Source organism: Leguminivora glycinivorella, chromosome Z (assembly GCF_023078275.1).
Source record: "Leguminivora glycinivorella isolate SPB_JAAS2020 chromosome Z, LegGlyc_1.1, whole genome shotgun sequence".
NCBI classification, from domain to species: Eukaryota; Metazoa; Arthropoda; class Insecta; order Lepidoptera; family Tortricidae; genus Leguminivora; species Leguminivora glycinivorella.
Window position 1 is genome coordinate 5,652,265 of NC_062998.1, and position 23,661 is coordinate 5,675,925.

General features: G+C 37.3%; 1 protein-coding gene across 1 annotated transcript in view; it reads left to right on the plus strand.

The window, feature by feature from the left end:
- The window catches only part of LOC125240618, a 329,570-nt gene that overhangs the window by 245,397 nt on the left and 60,512 nt on the right, over positions 1-23,661 (plus strand). The window contains exon 2 of the mRNA XM_048148582.1: positions 4,413-4,467. Coding sequence (XP_048004539.1) covers positions 4,454-4,467 — 14 coding nt within the window. The 5' untranslated portion in view covers positions 4,413-4,453. The remainder of the gene's footprint in view (positions 1-4,412; positions 4,468-23,661) is intronic.

Genomic DNA, 23,661 nt, shown 5'->3' on the forward strand with positions numbered 1-23,661 from the left:
AACGTCGAAAACCGTCGGAAAATTCCGAAATTCAAATAATAATCACCCGTGATTCCATAGTAATAAAACCGGCCAAGAGCGTGTCGGGCCACGCTCAGTGTAGGGTTCCGTAGTTTTCCGTATTTTTCTCAAAAACTACTGAACCTATCAAGTTCAAAATAATTTTCCTAGAAATTCTTTATAAAGTTCTACTTTTGTGATTTTTTTCATATTTTTTAAACATACGGTTCAAAAGTAAGAGGGGGGGGGGGGGGACGCACTTTTTTTTCCTTTAGGAGCGATTATTTCCGAAAATACTAATATTATCAAAACGCCATCTTAGTAAACCCTTATTCATTTTTAAATACCTATCCAACAATATATCACACGTTGGGGTTGGAATGAAAAAAAATATCAGCCCCCACTTTACATGTAGGGGGGGTACCCTAATAAAACATTTTTTTCCATTTTTTATTTTTGTACTTTGTCGGCGTGATTGAAATACATATTGGTACCAAATTTCAGCTTTCTAGTGCTAACGGTTACTGAGATTATCCGCGGACGGACGGACGGACGGACGGACGGACGGACGGACGGACGGACGGACGGACAGACAGACATGGCGAAACTATAAGGGTTCCTAGTTGACTACGGAACCCTAAAAAAGGGACCCTTTCGGAATTTGCCGACGGTTTTCGACGTTCGGAATTACCCGAGTACACCTTAACGTATTTTAAATGGTCAAAAACTCTTCGTAGTGAGATCAGGGTACACACACGAGGCGCTCACGAAACGGAATTTTCGTAGATATCTATCTCTATCGCTCTTGCGTATATGCGGGACAGAGCCAGACTACCTTTCCCGGCGTTTCGTTTTCGTTTCGCGTCGCAGAAATGCCATTCATGTACGGCACCTGGGCTATAGTTATCAATGACTTTATTTAATCCAGTTAAAACAATATGGCGACACACAGAGAAAATACAACCAGTTTTCATGTTCGTTCAACAAGTTTTTTGGTTAAAATAGCGCAGTGCTCTTTGGTTCAAACAACAAGCTACTTGTCATTTGAATCGGCAATATATTTGAATCAACAAGTCGATTTTATAAAACCAACCTGACACATATTGTTTTAAACATACGGTTTGCTGATTCAAACGGATAAACCGCAACAAGTCGAACTTGTTAAATTCACAATGCAAATTTCTCTCAGTGCAAAAATCGCGACAACAAAGCTACTGAACATAATTATTATCTGATCAAAGCTCGTAGTTTTTCTCGCCCCGCATTGCTGGAAACTGTAACGATTCTCATGCCTTGTTTATTGTATCTGTATCGATTGCGTGTTATATGTACAGTTCCCAGGCAACCTATCAACTGGATGGCCTAGATTATTGCTGTATTTATGTTGTGTGTCATATTAAATATAGTAAATCATATTATAGGACTTTTTCTACTTGGTCTAACAAAATATGAGAAAATGTCCAGAATATGAGAAAGTGCAATAATTGTGACGGGGAAGGCTCGTTTTCAAAAAATTGCCAAAAATATATAATAGAAATTTATAATCACTAAGGCATAAGAGCAATTTTAATAAACGTTGCAGATTAATTTTGTACGAAAATAACTTCGATGTGATGTAGATTTTCAAAGAAATTGTCACATAATTTTAGGTAATTTCTGAAAAAAATTGAATTCGTCTTAGCCTTGTTTACTCTTTTTAAAAACCTTATAATAAAAATGTAGTCTGAGAAGTTTGTAGTATAGGATATACGTATTATAAATTTACCAGTTTCAGTATTTCAAATTGTCCAAATTTCACAAATAAGATCGACTAATCCAGCACTATACGCGGGGTTTCCTAAACGTGCATTAGAGAAAAATTCATAATTAATTTAATGAGTTTAATGAGTTTTCTAAAATCCAGTCTGATAAGTATCAAGATAATAAGATGCTCTAATTGAAACTTGAATTAAATATATCTATTAGATAACGGAAAGTGTAGTATTACACCGAATAAAACTATCAATTTTACATTATTTTGACGTTTTTCTCGAAAGCACCCTTAAAGATCTAAGCATACATAGCGCCTTCGTCGACGTGATGCTTGAACCTTTTGATCAGTGCCACAAAAACCGACAGCAAACTGATCGGTGGCAGATGCGTCTGCGGACGTCAAATACCTACCACAAATAACCAAATTTTCCTCTACACGTCCGCGGATGCATCCGGAGATGACGTCCGCGGATGCATCTGTAGACGTGCAGATGGAAGCATTAGGTATACCAATGACATATTTATGTAACTCCGTATAGACAGCTACAGTCTAAGAAAACGGTATAGAAAAAGGTACGGTGGCCTAGATTACACCTTTGGTGGACGCTCGGCTAGATGGCGCTAATATTAATATTTGTCATTTTAACAAATTTATCAAGCTAAGAATATGGGCCAAATTGTCAAAACTGAAGTTTAAAAGTTTTAAAGCATGTGTCGAGAGATGGCAGTCTATGCACTGTGATTACATATTTTACTTTGACAGTAACTCTCTATAATACGTGATCCTCTTTGGGTATACTAGTGATATTGATGAGAACTGACTTGCATATTAACAAAATCCAAATAAAACAGTTTCGTAGTAATAATACAATACTAGTCTTATTTAAATTTAGATTTATTAACCTAACCACAAAAATTTTGAAAAAACCCCCGACAGCGACATAGTAGATCGATTTTCATGAAACATGGCTAAGAACACTCCCGACTAACTCGGCTTTCAGACAAAAAAACTAAATCTGAATCGGTTCATCCGTTCGGGAGCTACGATGCCACAGAGAGACAGACAAACAGACAGACATGTCAAACTTATAACACCACGTCGTTTTTGCGTCGGGGGTTAAATCTTGGGAGATCCAGAAATCCTTCAAGGACTAAATAACTAATAACTCTGACGAGGAAACATGAGAATGAACTTAAGGTTTACCTAACAAGTTTATTTGTTAGCCCGAACCCTGAACTTTGTCAAACTATTAAGTTTACTGACGGCTCTATTCGATTGGCTCTATGGCACTGGTCCCACCGCGAGCTAGTAAGCTATGAGCTATCGGCTATAAAAACGAACAAAAGATAATCACTCCCGTGCAAATCCCGTGCGATGTTTATAGCTACTCGCCCAGCGGTGAGCTATCAATATCGCCGTGTCTCTTTTATTTGCACGGGAGTGATTATCTTTTGTTTGTTTTTATAGCCGATAGCTCATAGCTTACTAGCTCGCGGTGGGACCAGTGCCTAAAGGATATGGATCGGAAATGGCAGTGTCAAAAATTACGTTTCCATCACAATTCCACAGTAAATAATGCAAAATTGCTCTCCCTTATATCGGCGATCTCGGATACCGCTCTAACGATTTTGCTGAAATTTGTTATGTGAGGGTTTTCGGGGGTGACAAACCGATCTAGCTTAGTCCTCGTGAATTGCGAATATTCGAGTTTTCGAACTCCGAGCGAAGCACGGTCGCCCAGGGACTAACGCCGTGACTTGCGTGGGCGACGGTCGCGCGATGGTCGCGCGACGGCGATGCGACGCATACTAAATCAAGCCTTATCGATATGGAAAGTAGACGATGCGATGAGACGCAAGACACGGCGTAAGGCTGATTTAGACGGCGTGCGAACTCGCATGCGATTTTAGTTACATTGCGGCACAGTATAAAGCAGTAATAACTCTTCTAACAAACTTCACTCCGCGCGGTGTGTCGAAAACTACTCTCCATATGCACCGAATACATGCGAAACTGGTAAGTATTGGGCTGGACAGTCGGGGCCGCGTTCGCGCGCTGTGTTGACGTGTTGAGTTCGGGAGAAAATGACGTCAGCACCGAAGACATATTTTCGTTACTGTAGTGTTTATGGGTGTATGGAGAACAGTTCTCAAAATGCGGAAATGTCAGAATGTTCTTTAGAATTCCTAGACACCCAGAAAAGTAAGTGGTTGTTATATTTTTTGCAGTGTTAGGTACATTATTGCTTACGTAAATGGCGTAAAAGTGAGATTTAAAGCTAGAATGACACATTAAAATCAATAAGGATTTATCTGTAACGACATTTAGGTAGATGCTGCGATCTATCTAGCTCGAAAGTTTGGTACCTACTTTTTATATTTTTTTTTTAATACAACGTCGGTGGCAAACAAGTATACGGTCCGCCTGATGTAAAGCGGTCACCGTAACCTATGGACGCCTGCAACTCAAACAGTGTCACATGCGCGTTGCCACCCCATTAAAAACTTGTACACTCCCTTTTGCTGTGCGCCTACTATTGCGGGCTGTTGAGGTTACATACAATTATGCACAGTACCTTTCGTATACCGTCTATAAATAATATTTAACAGATATATTCTTCTAGTAAGACACATCTAAATTATACATCTTTTTGTTACAGAAGGTCAAGCTCCGAAGCCCTGGATTCCCTTTAAAATCAACATGGATTCCGAGAGGTGAGTACCGATTACCTACAAATAAAATTTAAAATTAGGTGACATTTAGCAAAATGGACCATTTTTTTTAAAGTTGTCCACCGCACTTTTTTTGTAACATGGGTATTTTTTACGCGATTCATACTCGGAATCGAGAGCTCTTTCGATCATGATAGGAGAAAAAAAATGTCCCAAGATTTCTATACATTTTTTCGAACCTTCCATTCCGTTACCGCCATACAAAATGTATAAAAAATGGTAACGCAATGGGAAAAACCTTGGGACACTTTTTTTCTCCTATTAGGATTGAAAGAGCTCGCGATTCTGAGTGGAAACCACATAAAAATTCCAAATCCAAAAAAAGGGGTGGACAACTTTGAAAAAAAAATGGCCCAAATGAGCAATCTTAATTTTCGAAGGTGTTTGGAAATATCGTACTTAGGACATTTTGATTTTAGAAATTGTGTTACGGAACCTTATGAAGTTCCGTAGGTACTGTATTACCCTCGACAAAACCACGGCAGGGGCTCATTCCACAGCCGGAGCGTCCGCTTGAAATTCCTCTTAAGCCGCACAGTGCGCGACTATTTAGACTCGACTTTAAAGCTCGGCCACACATGCGCGTTTTGATAGCGTAGGCGGAGCGGTAGCGGAGCGCAACGATAGCGGTGCGCCGGACGAACGCTGGCGTTGCACCCAGCGGACGCCGGCGGGAACTAACGAGCGCGGATTGCGAGCGGAACGCCAGCGTTCCGCCGGCGCGCCGCTATCATTGCGCTTCGCTAGCGCTACGCTATCAAAACGCGCATGTGTGGCGGAGGCTTTAAAGTTACTTCACTTTTGAAGGGAGGAACCACAGAACTTAATTTAGATAGAAGAAACAAATTCATATATTTGTATAGGGGCCGAGCGTGTCAAATTTTGTACTGAAGTTGATTCTTGCCTGTAATTTTAAATATGTCTCAGGCTCTTGATTGTTCATAATTTTTGTGTTGTTGCACTCACGTAACGAGGCATTTTTTATGTTTTGGTTGACTTCAAACAAAAATTGACGCCCGAAAGCTGTGCGAGTAAAGACGGACAACTCAGTGGATTTCACTGAGTTCATTTGACACGCTAAGTAGATAGGTTTGCTTGATCTATGGTATATATGACATCTGTGGGAGGAACTGAAAAATGTTGGCATTAAAACATGCTTCTCTGGCCGCGGCTTCACTTGCGTTAAATTCTGAATTTCTGAATGCTCCATAAAATCTTTCACCCCCCCCCCCTCCCATTTTAGGGAAGTGGGGGTTAAAGAAAGACACAATAAAGTAGCCTATATCACTCTCCATCCCATCCCTTCAACTATCTCCACTAAAAAAAAATCAATTCGTCACTCCGTTTTGCCGTAAAAGACGGACAAACAAACAGACACACAAACTATCCCATTTATAATATTAGTATGGATAATTAAGTTCTTGAACCCACACACTTGGAGATGATAGTTTAAGGAATGGAGAGTGACATAGGTTACTTTTTGTCTCTTTCTAACCCCCCACTTCCCTAAAATGGGGGGGTGAGTGGAAGTTTGTATGGAGCGTTCCGCAATTTTAGAATTTAACGCGATCGAAGCCGCGCGCAAAAGCTAGTCTTTCATATTTATAGGCGCCATCTTTGCTTGCCTTTGACATCCGGTGTTTTCATTTATTTACATATAAAATCTGGAGAAGAATCCAGATTACCACACAATAATAGTAAAAACTGCAGAAAAATCGAATCCCAACTGGCATCCGTTATTGCGAAACATACTAAGTAGTGAAAAGCCGGCAGTGCTCGGAAAAGCACTAGGGCCCGTTGGAGGCGACACTGATGAAACCATAGATATGGAACAAAATATAGATGGCAGCACAGAGAGCATCATTGCAGAGTTGCAACCATAGATATAGAAATAAATGTAGACGGAAGCACAGAGCATCATTGCAGACCAATAGACATAAAACATATATGTAGACGAAAGCAGAAGAATCATTTCACAGAAAACATTACTGCAGACAACAGATAAATAATTAAATATAGACGGAAACACAGAAGAATTATTTAACAGAGAGAGCATCACTGAATACCATACACAAACGCTCTATTTAATAATGCAAACATTGTAAAACATGGAAAAATTGACTGACTAGATTTGCCCCACTGCGGCTGTACTGTCACCGACCTATCTAAGAGATATACCCGGCTGTTGACATAATACCTAGGGTTCAGGAAAGAATAAAGAAACACCAGTATTTTATACAAAATTCTTTATTATGTACACCCTAAATAAAACCTAACTCAGTAACTTGGTAGAGCAAGATTTGGTTCGTTAAACTGTTATTTACATCAAGTTCAGTTCGATCATAAAACCTAGGAAAAACATAAATCCTATATGGAACACCATCCATAGAACAAACTTATTTTAAGATAAACCTAATATATAGATTAAACCACCACCAAACAAATTGTTGTAAACAAAAATTATTACTCAGTAAATGTGTGACTCTAAATGCTATACCTAGAACTTGAAACTAAAACTGGATCTGGCAAATGTTGCAATCATGAGATAGGCTTTCAAGTATTCATTTTATGGTTATAAACTTTTGAATAGAAAGGATTTAAATTAAGGTTTTAACTGTAAAAAGAAACAAACCAAAAGGTAAAACCAAATTTAAAAAAACCAATAAACCTTCTTCTTTGAAGTCCCCGAAGAAACACTCCGTTCCCGGCTCCGGATTCATTAGTGAAGTATGAACATTCTCCTCCCCTACAATAGAAATAGAATAATAAGAACCACGTTTATAAGCTAAAGAATTTCCCTACTCCTTTTAAGATTGAACTATGGTAACACTTACCGGAAAATACTTCAGCAGACAAGCATTAAAATTATTAGGTCTCAGCACAACCACCGAAACGCCAACGCATATCAGCAACAGCTGCAGTGCGTAGTCTGAGGACCTATTGCTCCTGTCCTCGATGATGGAACTGGGCGTTTTCCAAATTAAATCCCGAAAATCGAATTTCACCAGATCTGGACGTGTCTGGGCTCATTCTACTCAGAATCACGAGCTGATTCGATCCCGACGATAAAAAAAAGTGTCCTAATATTTTTTTCCTTTTACGTCACGATTTTAGTATGAACTTACTACGAGCGTGACGTATTGGAAACTCGAATTTTGTATGGAAAATTTGGGACACATTTTTTAGGGTTCCGTAGTCAACTAGGAACCCTTATAGTTTCGCCATGTCTGTCTGTCCGTCCGTCCGTCCGTCCGTCCGTCCGTCCGTCCGTCCGTCCGTCCGTCCGTCCGTCCGTCCGTCCGTCCGCGGATAATCTCAGTAACCGTTAGCACTAGAAAGCTGAAATTTGGTACCAATATGTATATCAATCACGCCAACAAAGTGCAAAAATAAAAAATGGAAAAAAATGTTTTATTAGGGTACCCCCCCTACACCTAAAGTGGGGGCTGATATTTTTTTTCATTCTAACCCCAACGTGTGATATATCGTTGGATAGGTATTTAAAAATGAATAAGGGTTTTCTAAGATCGTTTTTTGATAATATTAATATTTTCGGAAATAATCGCTCCTAAAGGAAAAAAAAGTGCGTCCCCCCCCTCTAACTTTTGAACCATGTGTTTAAAAAATGTGAAAAAAATCACAAATGTAGAACATTATAAAGACTTTCTAGGAAAATTATTTTGAACTTGATAGGTTCAGTAGTTTTTGAGAAAAATACGGAAAACTACGGAACCCTACACTGAGCGTGGCCCGACACGCTCTTGGCCGGTTTTTTTATCGTCGGGATCGAATCAGCTCGTGATTCTGAGTAGAATGAGCCCAAACACGTCCAGATCAGGTGAAATTCGATTTTCGGGATTTAATTTGGAAAACGCCCAACTATGCATTTCCAAAACACCAAATTAAAACTTTTCCTTACTATGCATCTATAAACTTCCTAATGATGCATATATGCATTCCATGCCACAAAACATCATTATTATCTTATAAAATTAATTTCTGTACATATTTAGTCAGAAAACGCCTTTTCTTCACGTCCAGAATTTTCCATCTCCATTCATTTGTTCTTTCTCTATCCAAATTCAAATTCCCCACCATAGAGGTAACTAGCCAAAAAGTCCTGAATAAACTAGATGAACAAAACCTTTATGCTGAAACTATAAAATGGACTGAAAGTATAGGAATGTAATTTTATTAATTTAACTAGAACATATTATTTATTTATTAGAAAAAATAAAATCATAAAAGTAAAAAAAAAATACATACCACGTTAGTAACACAGATACTCACTAGGTGTCGCTACGTGACAGTACCTTCTTCTTTTTTAAAGTTGTAGAGATAAAGCTATACTGATTGAAGACCTACTACAAGAGCTATAGCTGTGGATATATCCACAGATGTCATATATACCATAGATCAAGCAGACGTATCTACGTGTCAAATGAAGTCAGTAAAATCCACTGAGTTGTCACTGTTGTCAGTCTTTATTCGCAGCTTGCAGCTTTCGTGCGTCAATTTTTGTAAGTTGAAATCAACAAAAACATAATAAAATGCCTCGTTACGTGATATTTCATTGCAACGACACAAAAATTATGAACACTCAAGGGCCTGAGACATGTTTAAAATCACAGCACAGGCACGTAACAACTTCAGTACAAAATCTGACACGCTCGGCCCCTATACAAATAGAAAAACTTGTTTCTTCTAGTGGCTATATTTGTCTCTTTGAGTATAGGTATGCTTCAATAGAGTGTACAGGATGATATAAGGTTATTTAGATCCCGCTTAAAACTTTTCGTCTATATTTTTTCTAAGTCTATGGATGACACTGCCATATTGTGACGCAACTCATGCTACTAACTTTCTATAGGTCGTAACTGTTAGTCATATGTCATTACGTGATCCTTCTGTACAGGGGAAATAAGGTTTAATTTTAAAAGAAGAATAATATCGGTTTAGTGCTTGAGAAGGCTAAGCCGAGTTGAAAAGTGACTGTGACGGAAACAGCTCGACAGACTATACGACATTGACCAGTGGGTGAACTTTGAAACCGGTGGTTCGGGGTTCCAGTCGCGCTTCAGGCATTTATTTGTGTGATGAAAATAAAAATAATTCATCATTCGCTTGCCCTTATACTTTTTAGGGTTCCGTAGACAACTAGGAACCCTTATAGTTTCGCCATGTCTGTCTGTCCGTCCGTCCGTCCGTCCGTCCGTCGGCGGATCATCTCAGTAACCGTTAGCACTAGAAAGCTGAAATTTGGTACCAATATATATATATATATCAATCACGCCAACAAAGTGCAAAAATAAAAATGGAAAAAAATGTTTTATTAGTTTACCCCCCCTCCCCCCTACATGTAAAGTGGGGGCTGATTTTTTTTTCTTTCCAACCCCAACGTGTGATATATTGTTGGATAGGTATTTTAAAATGAATACGGGTTTAATAAGATCGTTTTTTGATAATATTACTATTTTCGGAAATAATCGCTCCTAAAGGAAAAAAAGTGCGTCCCCGCCCTCTCTAACTTTTGAACCTTTTTTTTTTTAATAGCCTATAGTGTGTCCCACTGCTGGGCAAAGGCCTCCCCTGTTTTCCGCCACTCGTCACGGCTCTGTGCATGCTCTCGCCAGCCGCCACAAAATGAGTCCTGGGTGGCTAGCCGAATGGCACAAACGCTCACGAAACGCTCACGAAACGAAGCGCTAGTAGATATCTATCTCTATCGCGCTTGCGTATTGGCGCGACAGAACCAGCGGCGTATCGCTTTCGTTTGGCGTCGGAGAAATGCCATTCGGCTACGGGGCCAGGTCTTTTCGCCATCTCATCTTTGGTCTACCTCGGCCTCTGGTAGTTTGTGGCATCCATTCGGTCGCTACCTTGGCCCATCTCTCCGGATGCATCCGACAGACGTGTCCCGCCCAATCCCACTTGAGCTTGGCTGCCTTCACACCAACATCTGCGATACCTGTTTTGGAGCGCAGCTCCGTGTTCCTTATCCGATCGATTCTACGGACTCCAAGTATGCTGCGCTCCATTGCTCGCTGGCAAATCTTGAGCCATATGTTTAAAAAATATGAAAAAAATCACAAAAGTAGAATTTTATAAAGACTTTCTAGGAAAATTATTTTGAACTTGATAAGTTTAGTAGTTTTTGAGAAAAATACGGAAAACTACGGAACCCTACACCGAGCGTGGCCCGACACGCTCTTGGCCGGTTTTTTTTTTTAGTATGAATAGGTAGACGTTTGACCACGATCACACCTGATGGTAAGATTGGTAAGTGATGATGCGGTCTACGGTGGAGCACGCTTACCTATGAGAACCTATTTACTCTTGCATTAAAGGATTGTACTCATGCGGAAACACAGACTCAGGCAGGGCATTCCACTCCTTGGCGGTTCGCAAAAGAAATGTTGAAGCGAAACGCTTAGTGCGTATTTTTGGAATACTAACCGTGAAGTTTGGGATCATCTAACGGTCATTTGGGATCAGCATCATGTCATGTCTTTCTCTTCCATACCTCTCTATCGCCTGCCATCTCATCATTCACTTGTTTCCGTTTCATATCACCTTTCACACAGTCCATCCACCTTTTCCTGCGGGGTTCCTCTCCCGAAAATACAAATAATAATACACCGTGTTTTTATTGAATTCCTTTAACTTCGGTATATAGTAGGAAACAGAATAGCATAGTTAGTTTTTTTTTAATTCGTAACTTTTTTTCGACGTATTGGTGTGATAGAAAAGGACAGACGAACTTTATCGGATTGATAACTTTAGAGTACGTTTATGAATAAGGAGGTTAATATACGTTAATTACTTATAGGCGAAAGTCACCTGAATTAATATGTTAGCCTTTGAAGTCTGCAATAATATGTGACGCGCTTTTATGGCTCTAATAACCTAACCACAAAATGAACATTTTGAAAAAAACACCGACATAGTGGACCGATTTTCATGAAACATGGCTAAGAGCACTCCCGACCTGACAAAAAATATCTAAATCGGTTCACCCGTTCGGGAGCTCCGATGCCACAGACAGACACACACAAACAGACTGACAGACGTAGACACGTCAAACTTATGACACCCCGTCGTTTTTGCGTCGGGGGTTAAAAATTAAATCACGTCAAAATTTTTTTGCCATTCTTGACTGTTTTGACCACGTTTTGCCAATAAAACAGGTCAAATAATCTTCTAGACGGGTGTTGGGTGTTATAAGAAGAAAATTGTTAGCTTAAGAAATGAACTTATAGCTTAAACTCATTTTCTTTTTACCTTGGTTGCTTTGCTTTGATCACCTCTCAATAGATTTCGCATTGCCTTAGGGTGCCTTTCCACTGGAGATGTGCTACGCTGCGTTGCTATGGATACGTCTGATTATCCACCAGATTCCACCAATTGACTACATTTCATATTTTTGAGTACTACTTTTTATTGTTTGGTTTGAAAGAACTCAATACTAAAAAATACACGTATTTTTTTATTTTTCCAAAAACTGCTATTTTAGTGAGAAAATTCCTTTCTATTACTACTTCGAGCAGAAAGAGCGTAAGTTACAAACGTCAAGACGCAGCTTCGTGACGTCACATGTGTTGTTTCATACACCTAAGAAAACGACAAAATCATTTCTAAAAAAAAAAGTTTTAACAGTCAGCTCAAACAGTCCGGTATGTCTGACTGTCAAGTGTCACTGTCAACCAATACGAACCATAGACTAAGCCATGAAATTTTTAATATCTTTGCTACGAACTGTAATAAGTGTCACTGTCAAACTCAAGTGACATCCCAACTGGAAGATTTTTTTGTTATAGTGGCAGCTCTAAATCAGCTATTTGACGTCACTTCCCCTTTAAACTATTTTTAAGATTTTTTATACTAAAAATACGGAAAAAAAATTTAAAAAACTTATTTATGTGATCTACAAGCGTATATCTCGAAATGGTTTTCGATTTAGGGACGTTGAAAATTTTGAAACGTTGTCAATTAGCTTAGACGAACCCGGTTCCCACTAGCGCTATGCTTTGTGGAACAATAAACATGATTGGTGGATATCAAACATCCACGTAGCGCATCCGGTGGTTATGGACAGTTATACTTTTTACACAATAAATGTGTTGAAGTTTAGGAAAACGTCCCTCTTTGTCGCTTACCATAAAGACGTGATTTGCTTGTATCTTTATACGAATAGTCTGTCAGTCTGGCAAAGTCAAACATTTGTTACTTATTCAGTGCGTTTTCACATTATCCGATTACAGGCAAAAATCAAAGATGGCGGCTTAAATGTATAGGATATCGGTCCTACATATATCGGATCGGATAATGTGAAAACTCACTAGGCCGATCGACAAAGTAGGACGTAAGTATAACTAAACTTCGACACAAATCTTTCTGATCTCACATACGCTTCATCTAGTCAGATCTCGTCTCGACACTAGCGATCAAATATATAAATAAATATACTCTTTTATAACTTATTAGTTTATAATTTTTGATGTCTTATAAAAAATAAATGTACAAACTTTTGTGTAATTAAAATTATTGTGCATATATACTGAATATAGAGTCTAATATATAAAAGAGGCGCGTTCCTAGCACACATTCTAAGCTCGTGTAGGTGAACGCGTACCATGCTTGTATGAGTGAGATATGACACGTCGACTGTTCGCATTTTTGACAGGCGGTAACCGAGAGGGGGTGGGCGGCACTTTCAGCGGGGAGCGAGTGTGGTCATACTGTACGATAGTACTCTTTATTATACTGTCATCTAGTGGTAAGGTATCTGTGCAAACACACCGAGGATGTTTAATTTTTCGTACAAACCGCAAAGAGCAGTCCTTTCTATTTCGCCTGAAATTAGCCATCCAGGCAAAATTACTCTTTTATTGTGAAGAATAAACGTAAAATTGCACTCCTGATATTTAATTTTCTACGTGGTCTGGTGTAATTGTAATATTTCTTTCAAGTAGCTTGGAAAATGAAAACATTACTATAAAGGATGTTAATTTTATTCTAGGGGATGTATTATTTTGGAGTTTAAGGGAATAATAATAGTTATTTATGTGACTGGTGCATAATAATAGGCATTAAAACACACATCTACAGCGCGATGTCATTAAAAAAAAAAACCGGCCAAGTGCGAGTCGGACTCGCCCACCAAGGGTTCCGTACAAACTTTCTTTCAAACTACCTAGTAAAAATAATCTCATATTTTCATATAACTCTAATGACTTGACTAGAAGACAAAAGTATAGGCACTAATGAGTATTATAGTGTATAGCGCCATCTCCCGGTCAATTTGCTAACTAATTTGCGCGACCTGGTTTTTCAGGGATAATTCTTTATAATGTTAACCGATTTAAACAGTTTTTACTTTATTGGACAGAAGATGGTTTACGTAACATCTTGCATTAATTTTAAGTGCGATATACATCCGCAAGGGTGGGTAAATTGAAAGTAAAAATCTGAAAAGTTTTTTGTGAATTAAAAAAAAAGTATTCAAAATACAAACACGATTATATTTTTCCTGTAATATATAGCATAAAACCAATGTTTACTAAAATTTTCATAATTTTTCGTTGGTAAACTTCGGAGATAAGGGGGGGGGGGAACGGTATTTTTTTTTACATTTTCCTTCAAAATTCTTTTTTTTTCCACAATCAAAAAAATTTAAAAAAATAGTTTATTTACGTTCAATTTGAGCTCTTTCCAACGATACCCCACTTGACCTAGTAACTTGAAATTTACAGTTTGCCCCCCTTTCATTTTGGCCATTTTCTACAATTAAAATTAATATATTTAAAAAAATTATACTTTCTATTTGTAGAGGTTTACAATTTTCACAACTATTCCAAATTTCAAGTTGATAGCATTAGTAGTTCTCGAGATATTTAGGAATGTGACAGACGGACAGACAGACGGACAGAGTCGCACCATAAGGGTTCCTGTTGTACCTTTTTGGTACGGAACCCTAATCTTATCTTATACTTTTAAACGAGCAATTCTTGTATATTTATTTATTTATTTATTTATTTATTTGTTTATTTATTTATACATACCGACGATCTCGGAAACCGCTCTAACGATTTCGCTGAAATTTGTTATGTGGGGGTTTTCGGAGGTGAAAAATCGATCTAGCTTATCCTTAGGTCCCGGAAAACGCGAATTTTCGAGTTTTCATGCGTTTTTCTTCGCGCGCCATCTCGTGTGCAGTAGTTGTATTGTTAAGACAGAATTATTTCGGTCGATGTAAGTACTATTTATTATAAAGACTAGATGGCGACACAGATCAAGGCGTCGTATACGAAACAACAAACATTAAGTAACTTATAATTCGCGGGCAAGGTGTTATAATTTTTTCAAGTCATTTCATATTAATGAAAAGAATACTTAACACAAATAGAAAAATTCACTATTTGAGCTTTTGTGGTGTAACGCGCGCCATCTCGTGTGGAGTAGTTGTGTTGTTAAGAAAGAATTCTTTCGGTCGATGTAAGTACTATTTATGATAAAACTAGATGGCGACACAGGTCAAGGATACAAAATAACAAACTTTGACTAACTTATGAATTTTATGATTCGCGGGTGACAACACTTACGTATTCATTAAGTGTTTTAATTATTATTACGAATTTTAAGCTTCTTCTATTATCTCAGTACTATTTTATAACTCAATACTTCAAACAGATGTGCTATTACATTCTAGAATTATCCGGAAATAATAGGCACATACCGCCATCTCTATTTGAGCTTTCGTGGCAAAACGCGCGCCATCTCGTGTGGAGTAGTTGAGTTGTTAAGACAGAATTCTTTCGCTCGATTTAAGTACTATTTATGATAAAACTAGATGGCGACACAGGTCAAGGATACGAAATAACAAACATCAATGACTAACTTATGAATCTTATGATTCGCGGGTGACAAAAGTTACGTATTCATTAAGTGTTTTTTTTAATTATTATTACGAATTTTAAGCTTCTTCCGTTATCTCAGTACTATTTATAAGGTAGTGGTAGGTCTGTGATGTAAAAAACACAAGAAATAAAATAGAACACCGAGCGAAGCTCGGTCGCCCAGGTACTGATCTATAATCCCATTACAAATTGAACGGAATAAACGTAAACAAACTGCTGTCACTGTCAAAGTAACACGTGCAGCTCAAGTCAGGGGCTCTCAAAGTAAGTACCAGTGCAATAAACAACTATCCGACAAAAACAGCTTTTTAATTTCAATAAATATACCAAAACGTTTTGTGTTTATTTTCGTTTAAACAGAGTCATCATTTGTGTAATGGAATATGTAATAGTTATTTGTTTTACAAGGGGGCAAAGTAGTTGTTTAACCGCACGTGCCAATATTGATACCTGAGCAAGCGAAAGATTCCAATATTGAACCGCGAGCGTAGCGAGAGGTTCAAAAAGTGGAATCTTGAGCGTTGCGAGGGTATCAAGGCACGAAGGTTAAACAAACTTTGCCACCGAGTGAAACACAAAATTTTTCACCACACCAACACGAACAAAATACTGACTATAAAACATCAAAATAAATCAAATTCATCAATTTATTCAATATTTATGATTGAAAATCATCATTTATAGGTAAAATCTAGCAGCCAGATTAAGACATCGAGTTAAAATTTGTATGAAATTACTTTGCCCCCTTGTGGATAAAATGCAATTTTGCTATCTATTTTTGAATAGCAAAGAAAGCCTTTACCAGTTGGTGTGGTGAAAAGATTTTTAATAAACTTGTAAAATATCGGCAATTTTTATACCTCGAATGTTTGTTTACAATAATTCAATACAATAATTCCGGCTAATTCAAAATAGGAATATAGTGATTCGCAGTATTATTATATCTTCTGAACAGAACGTTTTGAATTTAAATGGAAGTAAAATATCGGTTGCATATACCGTAAAGTAATAGTATATTGTGCAACAAGGGAGGTAAGGGGGATTTTGTCAACGAGTGTTAAAACTCGCGACAGCCGCAGGCTGGAGAGAGCAAGTTTACGAAATCCTTACCTCCTGAGTTACACACAATGTTTTTCATCACATTTGAGAGGAAAACACAAAGAAAAAAATCATGAGGCAAAACCTTCAATGAATGGCGGTGTTGTACTGCACGTTGCTATGGCAACGCGGTCAAGCGCAAATCGAGATGGCCGGCACAATTTCCTGCCAGATTGCAAATTATAACGATTTATCTACGTGAAATTTACAAAATAAATATAAAACACATTGAAATAATTGTAAAACATCAATAAAATTGAAACGTCTGAATCGTCCTTTGCCTGATGCCTGAAGTATTGTACGGATTGTATTAATTTTTAAAACTAAATCCATTACTCCCTTGGGAATAAAATACATTATTACATTATTCTTCAGTACACGTAGACGCAATGAGACCTTTAAACAGCAAATGTGATGAATAGTTATTTGTTATACAAGGGGGCAAAGTTGTATTTTAACGCCGAGTGTGGAATTGAAAAACGAGCAAGTGAAAGGATTCCATAGTTGAACCACGAGCGAAGCGAGTGGTTCGAGAATAGAATCCTGAACTTGCGAGTTTTTTAACACACGAGAAGTAAAATACATTTGCACCCGAGTGTAACACAAAACTTTTCCCCTCACTATAGCGAGGAAACTACAACGCAAAAATGCGTTTATCACTGCTTCCAGTAGTTCCACAGGTGGTAAATCATCTTTATTACTAGATTCCACTACTTTTATCAATTTTAAAGCAGTTAATTTGACTTTATTCAAGGTCAAATCACTTTACCCACTAGTGGATAAAATGCGTTTTTACCCGCTGGTATTAAAGGACAAAACACGTGTTTCCGAGCTAGTGAGGGGAAAAATATTTAAAAGCACTAGTAGGTACAGATTTCTTAATTATAAACCATTTGCTTTTATCACTCCAAAGCATAATATATTATAGTAACTTATAACATGGATGTAGATAAGTCTATAAGTTATTCTTTGTTAGTACCCAATACACGCGCAGCATATAAATGAATTTGTCGAAATAAAGTGAAAGTTTATAAACGATTCGTAATAAACGTAAATTTAATTACCGAATTTTGTTCGTCATACAAATATTTTAATTTAATACCTGACCGGATTCCAGAGCAATATTCCGCGAAATTTGTCGAGTGTTTTTCGCATTTTTAGGGTTCCGTAGTCAACTAGGAACCCTTATAGTTTCGCCATGTCTGTCTGTCCGTCCGTCCGTCCGTCCGCGGATAATCTCAGTAACCGTAAGCACTAGAAAGCTGAAATTTAGTACCAATATGTATATCAATCACGCCAACAAAGTGCAAAAAAAAAAAAAAAAAAAAAATGTTTTATTAGGGTACCCCCCCTACATGTAAAGTGGGGGCTGATATTTTTTTTCATTCCAACCCCAACGTGTGATATATTGTTGGATAGGTATTTAAAAATGAATAAGGGTTTACTAAGATCGTTTTTTGATAATATTAATATTTTCGGAAATAATCGCTCCTAAAGGAAAAAAAAGAGCGTCCCTCTAACTTTTGAACCATATGTTTAAAAATATGAAAAAATCACAAAAGTAGAACTTTATAAATACTTTCTAGGAAAATTGTTTTGAACTTGATAGGTTCAGTAGTTTTTGAGAAAAATACGGACAACTACGGAACCCTACACTGAGCGTGGCCCGACACGCTCTTGGCCGGTTTTTGTATTATTAAATGGCCTACATTATATAAGTAATTCATAATGTTGTGTGAGTGGGCGTGATCTTGTGTCAATAGTTACTATGGAGGGTTGGCCGTATTCAAAAGATTTTCCCTATAGAAAAATCTGAAACGGCCTCCTCTAATTTCCTAAAGATAAAATGGAACCAGAGATAAATAAAATATTGGAGCCATTGAAGGACACCTTACATAGATCAAAGCCCCAAATTAAGCAAAGCCTGTAAGTATGGGTGCTGGGCGACGATACACATCCATACTTATTAATATTATAAATGGGAAAGTGTGTGTGTCTGTTTGTTTGTCCTTCTTTCACGGCAAAACGGAGCGATGAATTGACGTGATTTTTTAAGTGGAGATAGATAGTTGAAGGGATGGAGAGTGACATAGGCTACTTTTTGTCTCTTTCTAACCTCCCACTTCCCTAAAATGGGGGGGGGGAAGTTTGTATGGAGCGAGCGAAGCCGAGGGCAAAAGCTAGTACTTATATAAATAGAAAACATCTATGACTCAGGAACAAACAAATGCCCTTACCGGGATTCGAACCCAGGACCATCAGCTTAGCAGGCAGGGTCACTACCGACTAGGCCAGACCAGTCTTCAATAATACCCGATAATAGGCTACTTGTCTTCTGTAGTATTCGACATAAAAAACCAATATTCATAGATTTTGGGTATTCAAATAAAAGTTTATGCTGACTACGTATTTTCGATTAAAAATGTGATTTTTTTACTACCGAAAACGCTGTCAGCGATGTAGTGACGTCATCGAATTCGAACTTACTTCATGTCAAAACAATCACTGACATAATGAACTTTATACCTGCTACTAGTGCTACTTAAAATTCAGAAAATGTTGTTTTTCGAGTAGTATGACTGAATGACTACACAGATAATATATAGATTAACTTTAACACGACTGTGTTGTTTTCGCCTGATTACGTAAAAGTATACTGCAAAAATATTGGTTTTAGGTTATAATAAAATATCTCCGAGTACCATTTATAATAGAATAACAGCAGTCTTAGTTTCTTAAACAAGTTGTACACAACGGTGTTATAAAGTGGAGTTATGAAACACAATGTTGTGAGCGGAATAAATTGGTGAAACAGACACTTCGCTGGATATATTCTAAAGTTGTACCTTTTAATTTTCAGTAAATGCGTTTCAACATGCTTTGGTGTGTTTTTGAAGTGAAACTTCGAATGCGACTTCGAACTGACAGCGCGTAACACTCAGTCATTCTTACTTTGCGTGGAATGCCGCCCACTCAGCGCGTAATGAATGAATGGAATGAGTGAGCCGCGTTGAGACAAAGTCTGTCTCAACGCGGCTCACTCATTCCATTCATTCATTTATTCACTCAAGTCAGTGACAGAACAGAATGCCCAGAATATTGTATATAGCTAGATTAGCTAGTAGGTATAATAATATCATTAGCTATAATAATATCTTTAAGTGGAGCTCGCACGGTGTTCATCGATTTTTGACAAGTTTTGAGTTGAAACTCCTAAATTTGTACGATAGATAGAGTTATAAGACCAATGTCCATCGGTTCTTCAATCTTTTATCTCTATTCTTAAGACTCATATTTTGAAAAATAAAAAATAGTTATGTTTTAATGATTTTTTTAAACATGGTCTAAAAAGACACTTTTATCGAAATTTGATTTTATTGAAAGGTATTGCATACATGAAATCGACATGTTTGAATTTACCTGTGACTTTTCTAAAAATACAAGAGAGATTTTCATTTTCAAGTAATTAAAACAAAAGTTATTACCAAAAAAACAGTTTTAACCCTACAATTATTCAACTTTGATGCCAAATATCACATAAACAATGAGCTGTGAAGGAATTATGAGATGCTATTTTGTTTAAAGACGATGCTGTTAATTAATATAATAGGTTTTAGAAACTATCATAATATCAATGGATTCAAATCGAAGGTCATTGGCGCAACGCCCTTAATAGATAAAAAAAATAAAACATTTCTTCAGCAAATAGGCCACAGGCGTTCTTACAATGTAATTGACATGTCATGTCAACAAAAATTTGAAATTACAACAAATAATATAAATTGTAACTAAAGCCACAAACCTACTATAATTGTTCATTATGTAACAGTCAAACTACTCATCTACTCAGCCACTTTTCTATGTATATAAGTATTTATATATTATATATATCGTTGTCTGAGTACCCACAACATAAGCCTTCTTGTGCTTACCGTGGGCCTCAGTCAATCTGTGTAAGAATATCCTATATTATTTATTTATACGATGCGATGTACGGTATAGGTAAACTACCCTTCACATTAATTATATTTGACGGCTCACATATCGTTTTTCGGGTAACTGATACTTGTAAATATAAATACCCGACAGGTCAGCCCGACCCAGTTAAAGTCTACTTGATAATTGTATCATCAATAATGCAGGTAACCTTTCATATGATAACATTGGTTTATCTGTTACAAAGCTTTTATATAGCGATGTGCCGTTCCCAATATTTTCCCGAGAACCATAGAGGAATGAATAAGGAAAGATTTGTAACTCCATCTAACGACAATCACGCGTTAAATAGCGTAAATTATCAGTACTGCTATTTGTCAATAGATGTCGCGATGAACAAAAAGTCTAATGCTCAACATTTTTAGGGTTCCGTAGTCAACTAGGAACCCTTATAGTTTCGCCATGTCTGTCTGTCCGTCCGTCCGTCCGTCCGTCCGTCCGTCCACGGATAATCTCAGTAACCGTTAGCACTAGAAAGCTGAAATTTAGTACCAATATGTATATGAATCATGCCGACAAAGTGCAAAAATAAAAAATGGAAAAAAATGTTTTATTACGGTACCCCCCCTACATGTAAAGTGGGGGCTGAAATTTTTTTTCATTCCAACCCTAACGTGTGATATATTGTTGGATAGGTATTTAAAAATGAATAAGGGTTTGCTAAGATCGTTTTTTGATAATTTTTATATTTTCGGAAATAATCGCTCCTAAAGGAAAAAAAAGTGCGTCCCCCCCCCTCTAACTTTTGAACCATATGTTTAAAAAATATGAAAAATATCACAAAAGTAGAACTTTATAAAGACTTTCTAGGAAAATTGTTTTGAACTTGATAGGTTCAGTAGTTTTTAGAAAAATACGGAAAACTACGGAACCCTACACTGAGCGTGGCCCGACACGCTCTTGGCCGGTTTTTTACAGAAGGCTCACTCTCAACAACCTGTCAACGGACTGCATGCGACATTGAGTTATATTGCGCAGCGTGAAGGTTGTCAAACTTTATGGGCCGCGAACTCGCGGCCGTCGAAATGTACGGAAGAAACTCGGAGTGAGCCGCCCCTGCTAATATTACAATAGTTGAATAGTAATCAGTACTCTGTTATTAATTCCTTCTGCTTGTAATATAAGTTGTAAACTGTTTTAAAATTACATTTTTGGCAGACGCGACACTGTTGACGCGTGATTAACGCGTGATTGACGCCAGATCTCATTACAAATAACTTGCATTTACTGATGTATTATGGAGTTACGAGTAGGTACAACTCGTTCCTTAGGTACTTATTAGTTATTCCCCTATGCCGAGAACAGAACAATCTATCTGGAACATTCTCTGAAATTTCCGTCGTTTGTAATTCGACCCTTGATCCAATATAATTGATTTAACCGTATTTTTGTTCTGTGGAACAAAGTTTAGACAAATATTTTGAAGGGGATTTTCGAAGGATGGGTCCGCACCGCACTTCGCAAAATCTTCTACAGAAATAATAATTATGTCCAAAACTTCACAAAAGAGTTTCAATTTGACGGCATCAGAACAGTTTGACATTAAGGATATTGTTATTTCAAAAATAGGCTACTTTCCTCTTAGTCTTCTTCTTTTAAAAACTGTCAAAAATTCGAGTTGAGTGGCGTCACGGTCAACTCATGTACTTCAAATATTTCGGTCCATTGCCATCTCAAGACACAGGCTTAAAACTTTTGAACCTCAGTTTTGACAATTTGGTCACTATTCTTAGTTCGATATGTGTTAAAATGTTAAATATTAATATTAGCGCCATCTAGCTGATCGTACCCCAAAGGTGTAATGCCATCTAGCCCACCTGAGCCCACCGTACCTTTTTCTGTATGGTACTGTACTGAGGTACGTTTTTTTCTTAGACTTTATCTGTCTATACGGAGTTATAGTTATATGTATTTGGTAATGTCAATGTTTTTATTATAATTGTCTGATACTTTATTTCGTGCATGGTGTAAAATGTTTTATTTTAAGTACTGGCAAGTTCCCTATTGAAAAAGATTATTTGGGTAATGTTATCTTAAAACTATTTAAGTATATAAGATCACTTGTGCGTCTGTCACATCCAATTTTCTCCAAAACCGATTAACTAGAAATTTGGCACACATATGTTAACCTGTGACCCAAAGACGGACATGTAATTTAAATTAAGAAAATGTAATTATCGGGGCCACTTTTGCGGGGTAAAAGTGAAAATTTAAAATTAAAGTATTTTGAACTGTATTGTGTTACCTATCAAATGAAAGAGCTTTTTATAAGTATTTTAAAAATATTTTTCTTTTATAATTTTTAGTCTAGTAATTCTCAATTTTATAGGTAGGTACCTATCGTATCTTACACGATTATGGTCTGTGGGTATCTTATCCCTACTATACCCACAGGGGTAGGTAGATATAGTAGGGACATAGTATAATAAAGAGTACTATCGTACAGTATGGCCACTCCCGCTCCCCGCTGAAAGTGCCGCCCATCCCCTCGGTTACCTCGCAGTTACCGCCTGTCAAAAACACGAACAGTCGACCTGTCATATTTAACTCATACAAGCATAGTACGCGTTTACCTACACGAGCTAAGACTGTGTGCTAGGAAAGCGCCTCTTTCAATATATTTGATCGCCAGTGTCCGAGGTGTGGTAGGGATAAGATGGTCTATATTTCTTTTTTATTCTTTCCTTAAACTATAACTTCCTTGGGATTTTCCCGTGTAAGCATTTTCTAGATTTTACTTCTACAAAATGTAGACTTACGTTATTATAAGGACAAAAGATAAATATTTTATAGTACCTAAATTCTCCTCCGACATACGGTACCCAGTGAATTCTCATTTAAATAATCCACAAAATACATTTTTTGTTCTTACCTCAATTTATATAACTTTTCTAAGAAAATGTCGTTCATTTTATTTTATATAGGTAGGTCGAACCTCAGTCTGTCATTAAAGAATGTTTTGTATAAGCTATTATTTAGATTGTAATGAATTTCGTACGTTTAGCTCGTCTTTTACAAGAGTACCTAATAATGATCACGGGAAACTGAAGACGGCGGGATTCATATAGTTTAAATTCAGATGACAGGGAAGATCAACTAGTGAATGACTGTCAGTTCACTTTGAAAACGTTCGATATTTGAAACGAAAAAAGTGACTGATCGATGA